Below are 11,087 nucleotides of genomic sequence, written 5' to 3'. Positions count from 1 at the left end.
GTCTTTCTCTGTTTCTTTTCTTACACTGCCTCAAGCAACACAGGATATCTCCAAGAAAACACATTAATACCCAAGCCTTGGTCGCTCTTCCTGCCCTTTGCTTGTCTCAACACACTTGCCTTCAAACAAGTCCGCCATATCAAGACCATCAGACCTCCTCCATACTACCCTACTCCTGACCATCAAGATCTTCAACCCTCACCTCACCAACATACACACACACACACACACACACACACAAACACAAACACAACACAAGCATAATGCCTGTCTCTCAGATCGCCGCTCCAATCCCCATCCCGGCCGCGCGCCAGCCTCTGGGCCTCATCACCACCCAAGAGCTCTTCGCCAGCCTCAACGCTACCCTCCAGTCCAAGTCCAACCAGCTTGTGACCCCGATCCACCACATCCAAGAAAACGACTACTCCGTCCCGGCCGCCCCCCCACCATCCCCCATCGGCTACAGAGACCACTGGCCCGCGTCCATCCGTCGCTAAACAGCCTTCTCTCTTTACTACATCTTTCGGACAAGGCGTTGATGGCTTCTTGATTTCATGGATGGGATGATGATGAGCAGACCGGATGCGGAATAATTTTTACTACAACTTTTTTTGTACACCACCACCAACAACAACAACCACAACAACAACAACAACAATACTTCACTTTCACAACAACTTACACTACCACCATTCCGGTCTGCTCTTATCACACGGCGTTTTTTTTGGGTGGTTTGGGAATTATGGGGAACACAAAGCAAGCAAATGCTATTCACGTGAGCAAAGCATGGAGTTGGATCATTAAAACATTCGGGATACCTATCAAAGGTCGGATCATGGGATTATTCGACTGAAATTGGGGATAATTGTTTTTTGTTGTTGTCTGTCTTGTTACTATTACTACCAAGGAAGGGGGGGATCATTCCCTAAGAGGGATTAGTTGAATTGAAACGCAGCTTCACTATTTACCTACCTGCCTTACCTAACCTGTCAAAGAAGATCGTGACTACCTGTGATGTGATTGTGATGGACCTATACACTAACAAAGGTGACAGTGATGATCTTGCATAAAAGGGTCCATGTGCGCGCTGTTGAAGAAGAACACTAACAAGGTTGAGCGGCAAACTCGGGTCTCTTTCTTCAGTTCTCACTCTGTTGGTGTAAGTGGAGGCAAGGTTCAGTCAGACCTGGGGTTGGACAAATTTGCAAAATGAGACACCAATGAGAGTTTGTGGACTCTTTTAGATTGACCAACGAGGAGGAAGTTCACATTACACGAGCACTTCACCTAAACCAGACCAGGGCCCAGAACAAGTGATTGTCGTTGATGGAACTGGGGGAAAATACGGGGAAGGGAACATGAGTTGTGGGGTTGGTGAGCGGTGACTGTCTACTGTGGGCATATCACAGAGGACGGGGCTGCAGGTAGAAAGTTGAATGGTTGATGTTGGTGAAGAGTGAGCCAACCAGAGGGTAGTCGGTTCAAATGGACCTATCAAGGGTTTTCGGGGGTGAAGGAGGCAAAATTGTGTTGAATCCATCGATTTCTTCAACCAACAGAAGACCCAAGATGAATTAACACTCCGGGGTAAAGTAGATTCTCACAACCGGCCCGTCTTGGAGGTAACATCGAGCCTCCTCCAATCATGACGGCCTTGGGTGAAAGAGAATAGCTTCAACGGTCGCCGTATCTCGTATCCGTAATCCATGCAACTCTTAGTCCCCCGAAGAGATAGGTAGTGCTCTGATATCGATAACCTCACCAGCCGAGTTACTCTGTGTCCATTCTCGGCACATCTCATGCCCGTCCTATTCCTAGACCGCTTGTCAGCACATCAACCTGACTCAAGACGGCGACCCTTCAGCATGAATCCTACAGATCAGCCCAAGATAAGGTAGAGAGACAAACTACCAGAAGTGCAAGCTGTAGGTAAGCCGCACACGAGCATGCAAGCACTACCGCCCTCTTCAAGCGCCGCTAGCGTCATAACTTTTAACCTCACATATACCTAATGTAGGTACAGTATGATCGATCGGGAAAAATGCGCAGACCGCGGCGGCCGCGGCTGTAGACTACCTACCTTAGGTACCCTACACACTCCCATAAAACGGGATCTTCGGATCCCACCTCCCCGCACACGGCCACCCCCCTCCCCCCCCCCCCTTCAAAGAACCTCCATCTCTTACAAGATCAGAACAAGTATAACATCTCCCCACCCCCCTCCGGTCCGTCAAATGCCCATCTTTGTTTCCCGACGCCGATGCCGATAAGATACCTACCTACCAGGTACCGGACCCAGGAAGGCTTCTTTTGGTCACCGACAACCGTGAACTTTATAAGCCCGCCGAAGGGACCGATGCCGACAGGTTGCATCAGTTGTACATTGACGCATGCCGCAGGTGGTGTGAAAAAAAAAAAGAAAGCGTGGGGGTCCTTTTCTATCATCTCTTGGTCATCGGCATTTTTCGAATTCCCTATCTTTTCCCATCCTGAGCACATCGGGAATAGCTAGGACGGGTGAGTAAAATGTAAAAGATAGGTAAAAAGCATGCTGGAACTCGCCGCGGAAAATATGTCTTTAAAAAGTGACATCAAAAGCCTTCCGTAGCACAAACTCCCGCTGTTCTTCAGCTGTTTCCTCTGTGAAAGACTGACACAAGGTCGATCTCCCGGCTTCCGAAACCTTCTCCTCTTCTAAAGCGAGTCTTGTGTGCGCAAAATGTCTCGAACAAATTCTCGTGTTTTTCTCGTGTTGCTGGAAGCTTCCCTGCCGAAACCCCCATATTTCGTCTTGTCTTGGCCATGACAGCACTATCCTTCGGTTTCTAGAAAAAGAGATCTGTGTATCGTGATGTGTAACATGAGGGAAATTCCACCATTTCCCCACGACGCGCGCGGTTGACGTGGGATATGGAAAGGCCCAACGACAACTTGTACTTCAAGAACGTGGAGAGGTGGGGGGTTCGTCAAATGCCCACATCCGATCAACCTGCCATTGACACTCGTGGGGGTCATCACCTTGCCGTTGGGGGTCAAAAAAAGAAATCCCAAATGGGGGGGGGGGGGGGTCAGAAGTAACGTGTGTGACAGCTGAAGAAACCCGGAGGGGCTTGTGATATCGACTTGATATCTGTCTGGTTGTCACGAGATGTAGGGAGGGAAGTACACTATACTTCCTGCTTTTCCATCGTACCAATCGATCAACCGATCGCGCAATCTCCGGAACACACAAACCGTCCAGTCTGAAGGGCCACCTCGCGGTCCAAGTTGGTGTAGTAATATATATTCCATTTTCAAATTCCGAAAAAAAGAATTCGCATCGCTAGTATTCGTTTCGCTATCGTCGCACACACACACGCGCGCGCGGTCGGTCATGGTATCCATCATTCGCTCCCTCCTCCTTTCCACCCATCATCCATCCAACCGTTATTTAAAGCTTGGCCTCCTCCTTCAGCGTGCCCACCTTCAACTTGGCTCCCCACTTCTCCATGACGCCCTTGGAGTGATACTTCCAGAACTGCTTCGTCGCGTCCTTGCCGGCCATGCGCTTGAGGATCTTGGCTCCGCCTGGGTGCTCGTTGACAAAGTCTAGAGAAGAAATCGATTAGCCATACCATCTTTCATTATGTACTGTCACCGCAAAGAAGAAACATACTGGCAATCTCATAGACGCCGTCGTCAATGATAATATACATGGACTTGTCGTCCTTGTGCTGGGCAACCTCGGCCTTGGTGATTTGAGCAGACATGTTGACGGTTTTGGCTTGGGAAGATCTTTCGAGGAGAACTGAAGTGTACTGCAGATGTCGTGAAGATCGAGAGAGTAGAGTAGAGAGCGCAGTGTATAGTTTAAAGATGAAGATGCTTGTTAATCCCTTCAAGACAAGTGGTTGTTGTCTTCTGGAGGATCCCCACCGACGATGGCTCGGCTGGGAGGTCCCCCAGATCAACCTCGGCTCGGCTTAGCGATGGCAGATGTGCGCGTGCACCGCCAAGAACTTGGGGAAGAGTCGAGAATTGTGGGGAATGAACCTCCCCCGCAGACGTCATAACCGATCCCCGGATTTGGTGAGCCGATCTGGCCAGGAACAGGAATTTTGTGTACTAGTGTTGGACATAGAGATGGGTTGTAGCCACTGGTGGTGTGCATGATTATGTGTACTCCTCCTAGGGATTTGTCTTTTCATAGCCAAGCCAAACGTCGATTTAAGCCTTCTTTTTACCAAAGTGGAAGCCTCTTCACGCCCCGATGTAACAACAACCACCCCTATACATGATGTGCCGCCTGACTCGAGTATGTCTTCAAAGGCACTTTTCTACAACAATTTGCTTGCCTCTCAGCCAACCCCCTCTTGCGTATTCCGTTGCACCAAATCGAGTAAGGGAACTTGGAGTCCAAAGTGAGGTAATTCCTGTTGCAAGACACCTTGTTCACCTATCCCTCAAGGTTATACGCCTTCTTCGCTGTCCCGCTCCAGACCATAGCCTGGTCTTTTTGACTGAGACCCGCCATATCACACATCATGTCGACAATCTTGTGCCACTTCTTCCAAGCCTCCTCACCAACACCAACTGTGCATACCGGCCAGTTGCTGCCAAACATGATTCTCTCTGGGCCAAATGCAGCAATAACAACGGCGAGCCAGGGCAGGATCGCCGAGAAGATTTGCTCAGCAGATTGTGTCTTCAGTGAGTCTGACATTTCTTCAAACAGCCCACTCAGCTTCATGTAAGTGCGGCGGCACTTTCCAAGTGTGAACATGGCGCTCCTCCTATTTATCTGGTCAGTCATTTGGTCATTCATTTGAATCAAGAAAATGAGCATACCAAGCAATAAATGACGGATCAGTCTGACTGATGATTGTCAGGTCGGGCTTGCAAAAATGATCTGTCTCTCCGTTAGTATTCTTCAATGCCAGCCCCTTCCCCATTCAAAACTCACTGATAATGAACACCACCTTCTTGTCTTCATCTTTCACACCATCATGAGCCCGATCAATAATCTCCACCAGCTCCTCCAACTGCACCCTCCCTCTCCTGTGCTGGTCGACGCCAGCATCAAATACCCAGCCCTTCTCCCCCAGCAACTTCAACCCATCAATGAACTCCTCTGTCAACCCTGTCTTGTTCGGCTTGTCCTGCAACAAATACCGGAAACCTTTCACCTTTGCCCAAGCAGCCTCCCCAGCTTGTTCCTCCACAGTAGCAATGTACTCCTTCAGCTTAGGCAAGCCAGAAGCAATAGGAGCCCAAGGAATGATTCCCAAACATAGCTTGGCATTATCAGCAGTATGGCCTTCACCCTCCTGAGGCTTGCCCTCGATGATCCGACGCATCCAAGCTAGCTCATTCAATGGTTTTGACCAGTCCTTGGAGTCGTCATTTTTGCGGTCGGCCTCAATGTAAATGAAGCCAGAGAGCTGAGAGGCGGATGAGCTGGTGGCTTCACGGTACTCTGCGATGGAGTGGCGGGTTGCGAGGGGCGAGTCTGAGGCGTACCAGTTGTGACTGGGGGCTTCGGCTTCGTTCCAGAGGTGGATGTGGGAGTCGATGATGGGGATGGACATTTTGGATAGGATTGATAAGGGCTAAAAGGAGATGGGTGTAGGTCGATGAGATGATCTGTTTGTTGTTTACGATGATAGATGTATGTTGATGTTGTTGATCAACGTCGGGTCAACCCTCACCGACATCTGGCTGGGCACACGCAAAGAGACCCCGCTTGCTGCAGTGGCAGCTGCTGGGTGGATGGTGACTTCCCATTGAGAACTACACAATTTAGTGTATGGCAGGTGGGATGATAGTTGTGAAGTGGTATCATCCTATTAAGAGACGGGGGTCATATCTGATTATTCGACGTGATATCTCCATACTGTCACGTTGCTGCAGCTTGATACCTTCAAATCAGTACCTGATGTCAAGATAGGAGAAGCTTCCAGGACAGTGCAGCTAACTGGTGCCTAAATAAACACTGTGCCGACGCCAACGCACGGCCCCACTGCCAGCAAACTTCAAGCAATTAAACTCTTGCCCCTCGACGCGTTCTGCCTGGCAAGACGCGGTCACCCAACGCGACCCCTCCAGCAATTATTCCCAACTCCACGACATCATCCCAGACTTGTTGTTTTCCAAACCGGCAGATACCCCTTCAACGCCTAATTTGACCGGGCCAAAACCACACGATAACGAACAAGAGCAACACAAGATGGCGGAGCAAGCGATCACACAAGGTGCTATAGAGTAAGTACCCGATTCAAGGTCCAAGGCTTTGATACTGACTTAACCAACTCAAACAGAGCCATCTTTTCCGATCCTGAGCGCGCCCGTGCCCAGTATCCCGTTCCGGTTCTGCAGTGCCTCCAGATCAAGACCCTCGACTCAAAAGGCGGCGGTGCGCCAGAACGATACCGCATCGTCCTCAGTGATGTCCGTAACTATGTGCAGTGCATGCTGGCCACCCAGGCCAACCATGTCGTTCACGAGGGGAAGCTCAAGCGTGGAGGAATCGTTCGCATGAAGTCATACCAAGCCCAGGCCCTCAAGGGCAAGAAGTGCGTCACCGCTGTTTCCCACGGTCATACCCTTCAGCGTTTGCTAACTTCTGAACAGCGTTCTTATAGTATTAGAGCTCGAGGCCATCGAGTCCCTTGGTGCGCCGGACAAGATTGGAAACCCTGTTGGCTTGGAAGGAGGAGCGAAGCTTGAAGAAGCTCAACCTGCTGCTGCTGCTGCTGCGCCTGCCTTTTATGGTGCCCCCAAGGGCGAGCCGACCCAAGAGTCCAAGTCCCAGGTCCAGAGACAACTGGCGTCACGCCCCAACAACAACAACCACAACAACAACACTCGCACCAGCGGAGGTGTCAGCAGTACCATCTATCCTATCGAGGCACTATCCCCCTATGCTCACAAGTGGACGATCAAGGCGAGACTCACCCACAAGTCGGACATCAAGACATGGCACAAAAACAACGGCGAAGGAAAGCTTTTTAGCGTCAACTTGTTGGACGAGAGCAGCGAGATCAAGGCCACCATGTTCAACGATCAGGTCGACCAATTCTACGATGTTCTTCAGGAGGGCCAAGTGTACTATATCTCTGCACCCTGCAGAGTCCAGCTTGCGAAGAAGCAGTTCAGCAACCTTCCCAACGACTACGAGCTCACGTTTGAGCGGGATACAGTTGTCGAGAAGGCTGAAGATCAGAGCTCAGTACCACAGGTTCGGTTCAACTTCTGCAACATCCAAGAGCTCCAAAGCGTTGAGAAGGACGCCACGGTTGATGTTCTCGGTGTGCTCAAGACGGTGCATGAGGTCTCATCGATCACATCCAAGAGCACTCAGAAACCATACGACAAGCGTGAGTTGGAGCTGGTGGACCAAACTGGCTACTCGGTGCGTGTTACCGTTTGGGGCAAGACAGCTACCGAGTTCCAGGGCAAGCCGGAGGAAGTCATTGCGTTCAAGGGCACCCGTGTCAGTGACTTCAACGGCAGGAGTTTGTCTCTTTTGTCATCTGGCACCATGGCCATTGACCCTGATATTCCAGAGGCCCATGCTCTCAAGGGCTGGTATGACTCTACCGGCAGGCACAGCGACTTCGCGACACATAGTAACATGTCGTCAGTCGGTGCTGCCTCGGGTCGCACCAACGAGATCCTGATGATCCAGCAGGTGAAGGAGAAGGATGTTGGCTTTGACAAGCCCGAATACTTTTCCGTTCAGGCCACCATTGTTCACGTCAAGCAGGACAACTTCTGCTACCCGGCGTGCCGCAGTGAGGGTTGCAACAAGAAGGTCACCGACATGGGTGACGGCACCTGGCGCTGCGAGAAATGCGATGTTACGCACGACAGGCCGGAGTATCGGTACATCTTGAACTTCAACTGCAGCGACCACACTGGCCAGATCTGGCTGAGCTGCTTCGATGAGCAGGGCAGGAAGTTGCTGGGCGCGTCGGCAGATGAGCTCATGGAGTGGAAGCAGATCAAGGAGTCAGGTGATGCTTCAGATGAGGCCAGGAAGGAGGCGGAGGTTCGATTTACCACTGCGTTTGATAGTGCAAACTGCAGGAAGATGACGTTCCGGGCTCGGGCCAAGATGGATACGTATGGTGAACAGCAACGGTAGGTCTGCTCCGCATGATCTGAAGTTGCTTTTGCATGTGCTAACTGTGGCTCTAGGGTGCGCTATCAGCTTATGGAGGCGACGCCATTGGATTACAAGATGGAAGGCAACCGGTTGGCAGAGATGATCAGGCAGCTGGGTGTGTAGTGTTGTTCAGTGGACGTTGAAGCGAGGCGACGGGGAGGTTAATATGTATTAGAGAGGGATTTGCCTGTTGTTCATGTTGGCCTATTCTGTAGAGTGACCATGTATTGGTGCAATTGCAAATACCATCCCGATTTCATAGCTCCATGCTTTACATCTTTTTTTGACTGGACCCGGGAGCACCACAATGGTTACTCACAGTGCAGAGTTGCCTAGAATGACGAGGAGCGCACTGTGTCATACCCCTGCAGCCTTGCCGGTGGTGGAGCTGAGCTAGGCACCTTCCCCACGTCAATGTTCAATGGCGGGGAGCTTAACCCAACCCTACCTTGACGTCTGGAATCTGGAGCGCTGAACCACTGACAACAACCCGCGCCGATATCGAGCTGTTTTAACACGACCTTCCTTTCAGCTACAACTTGGCCGCAGTTTGCTGGCCTTTGACGCCACTCGAGACACCCATACAAGAGCGAAATTGGGGAGACCACAGCTAGGAGGGGTCGTTCGTCCATCGCCGTCCTCATCGAAAGCGTCCATCCCATCAGCACCACGGCCGACCGACTGTCCCATTCAGAAAGTGCTACATATTAATCCGATGGAATCAACACTCGCGACGCTTGTGGCTTTCCCGTCGGCGGGGCAGCTTGGGGATAATGAGGAATACCACAAGGCGGCGCAAGCACACACGAAGACATTGACGAGGTTGTCGGCCGACTCCAAGTGGGCTTCGGAAGCTCCCCAGCTCATTGAGGTATGCCTGTTTTTGCAGATCTGGGCAATAGATCTGATGTTGCTAACATGAAATTAGCGACTCGATCCAGCTACCCATTCTCTATCCTACCTCTATGTGCTGCAGACCTTGAAATCGTCGAATGGCTACCCTCTCGACGACCTGTTGCTAAAGCTCACCACCTTCCTCACATCATTCGACGCCGGCCAGATTCGATATGCTGGGCATGCGTTCACAAAGCTGTTAACACAGCCACGGCTGCAGGATTTGTTTCCTGTAGGTTCTTGCTGCTGATTCTGTAGCTGTCGCCTGCTGATTATGACGGTCTTAGGCTTCCATTGCGGTCGAACTCATCACCACAGCGCTTCTCCGCCTCGATCCCACCGGGTCGGTTCTCACTAGCCACCATACCTACCTCGTCCGATTTGCCTACATGACCAACAACATCGAGCCTGTGTTGCCCATCATCGAGAAGAGCATCGTGTTCTACCCTGGCATGAAGGGCTCGACAAGCACTCGAAATCTTAGCGATCCCGATCTTCCTCCCTCGGGTTTTATTACTGTCGAAAACGACTTCACCAAATCCTTGGAGAACAAAGACATCCTCGAGCATGACCTCCTGCGCGGGCTTTGCTTTATTCAGAGACGATCCTGGCAGCAAGCTTTCGATGCCTTTGAGCGGGTGATTACCTATCCATCCAGAGACAACACCAACGCGAGCAAAATTCAAGTGGAAGCCTATAGCAAGTGGGTTTTGGTTGGACTCTTGCTCAACGGAAAGGCACCTGTTCTCCCACCTACCACGCCAAACGGGCCACGAAAAGTCTACGAGGTTACGGGCAAACCATACTACTCGTTGGCGCAGGCATTTGAGAAGCGAACAGCGGAATCTTTCAAGACGGAATACGAAGGGCTGTCTCAGGGTTTCTGGGACGAGGAGAAGAATGTTTCTCTTCTGAAGCTGGTGATTGAGCACTATCAGAAGTGGCAGATTTTGAATTTGAGACATGTCTACTCCAGAATCTCTCTCGAGCAAATACGGACTCGAACACAATCCGCCGAGACGGCTGCGCCCTTGGGATCGGTGCAGGAGATCGAGGCGTTGGTCCAGGGAATGATTGACGAGGGCCTCCTGCAAGGGGAGGTGGTGCACCCAGAGAATGGCCTGGCGTATTTGGCGTTTAGCTCTACGGCGGATGACTTGAGCGAGGAAGAGTTCACGAGGAGGATGGTGGCGACTGCGCAGAGGATCAAGGCGCTGGGGCCGGTGGTCAAGGCTACGAATGAGAGGTTGGCAAGTAACAAGGATTACCTGAAGTGGTTGGCGCAGCAGAAGAAGCATGAGCAGCAAGGGCAGAGTCAGGGTGGGGGGCCGGTGGATGTGACGGGTTTTGGGGATGTGGTGGAGGATGAGGATTTGATGACGGGGATTGTGGCCGGCTAGAAGCCTGGTGAAATGATTTTGGAAGGGGATGAAGCATAGTTTTTGAGCAATGGCGTTGGAGAGGGTATGTGTAGGCTGCTTTAGAAGACAGCTGGTTATGGGTAAGGTTTGAGGATAGCAATAGCAAGAGATTATGGACTCTATTTTCAAGTGGAATTATGCTATTAATCGTGAATTTAAACGGAAACATTGTGATTAGTGAAGAATGAGGTCGAAAGTCGTAGTATGCATGTCAACAACTTCAAGCAGCAAGCATCATGGAAGAATGTGCCTCTTGACCAGACCAACAACACCTTGCAGCTGCAGGCAGTATATTAATTAGATAGGTTGATAATCAATAACAGGAGTGGGTTTGATGTGTGCTAATAAATAAAAGAAGGAAGTCGCGATATCCATTCGACCACCTAAAGCAATAGCTTTCTAGTCGAAAGTGCTCCTTAATCAGATGATGAGCACTGTGTAGCATTAGATAGCATGTTTATCAACTGATTCTATGAGAAATGGCAGGAGATTGGTAAAGTGCCCGGTCATAATAAAGCAGAAAGTCGCCAACTCCATCTGGACGACCTTGAGCAGCAACCACCTTGATAAAAAGTACTCTTGAACAGGTTACTGGCCATGATAACCTCGGTCAAAAAATGCCCAAT

The 11,087-nt window shown here is 50.8% G+C and overlaps 5 protein-coding genes across 5 annotated transcripts; 3 read left to right on the top strand and 2 right to left on the bottom strand.

Moving 5' to 3' along the window:
- Window positions 1-263: 263 nt before the first annotated feature.
- Window positions 264-497, top strand: PODANS_2_1160 (uncharacterized protein; the record flags this gene model as incomplete). Its single annotated transcript, XM_001910825.1, has 1 exon — window positions 264-497. The coding sequence occupies one exon, from the start codon at window positions 264-266 to the stop codon at window positions 495-497; it is 234 nt and encodes a 77-aa protein (XP_001910860.1).
- Window positions 498-3,430: 2,933 nt separating this feature from the next.
- On the bottom strand, window positions 3,431-3,749 carry PODANS_2_1150 (uncharacterized protein; the record flags this gene model as incomplete). Its single annotated transcript, XM_001910824.1, has 2 exons — window positions 3,431-3,588; window positions 3,656-3,749. 2 exons carry the CDS (start codon window positions 3,747-3,749, stop codon window positions 3,431-3,433), a joined length of 252 nt encoding a protein of 83 aa, XP_001910859.1.
- A 686-nt stretch (window positions 3,750-4,435) lies between these two features.
- PODANS_2_1140 (uncharacterized protein) lies at window positions 4,436-5,567 on the bottom strand (the record flags this gene model as incomplete). The annotated part of the gene is made up of 3 exons (XM_001910823.1): window positions 4,436-4,772; window positions 4,828-4,888; window positions 4,943-5,567. The coding sequence occupies 3 exons, from the start codon at window positions 5,565-5,567 to the stop codon at window positions 4,436-4,438; spliced, it is 1,023 nt and encodes a 340-aa protein (XP_001910858.1).
- A 638-nt stretch (window positions 5,568-6,205) lies between these two features.
- Window positions 6,206-8,269, top strand: PODANS_2_1130 (uncharacterized protein; the record flags this gene model as incomplete). The annotated part of the gene is made up of 4 exons (XM_001910822.1): window positions 6,206-6,240; window positions 6,297-6,551; window positions 6,610-8,121; window positions 8,179-8,269. 4 exons carry the CDS (start codon window positions 6,206-6,208, stop codon window positions 8,267-8,269), a joined length of 1,893 nt encoding a protein of 630 aa, XP_001910857.1.
- A 795-nt stretch (window positions 8,270-9,064) lies between these two features.
- Window positions 9,065-10,440, top strand: PODANS_2_1120 (uncharacterized protein; the record flags this gene model as incomplete). The annotated part of the gene is made up of 2 exons (XM_001910821.1): window positions 9,065-9,272; window positions 9,359-10,440. 2 exons carry the CDS (start codon window positions 9,065-9,067, stop codon window positions 10,438-10,440), a joined length of 1,290 nt encoding a protein of 429 aa, XP_001910856.1.
- Window positions 10,441-11,087: the final 647 nt, after the last annotated feature.

Source organism: Podospora anserina, chromosome 2 (assembly GCF_000226545.1).
Source record: "Podospora anserina S mat+ genomic DNA chromosome 2, supercontig 2".
NCBI lineage: Eukaryota > Fungi > Ascomycota > Sordariomycetes > Sordariales > Podosporaceae > Podospora > Podospora anserina.
Note: the sequence above shows the minus strand (reverse complement) of the source record. Positions and strands in the feature narration are given on the sequence as shown.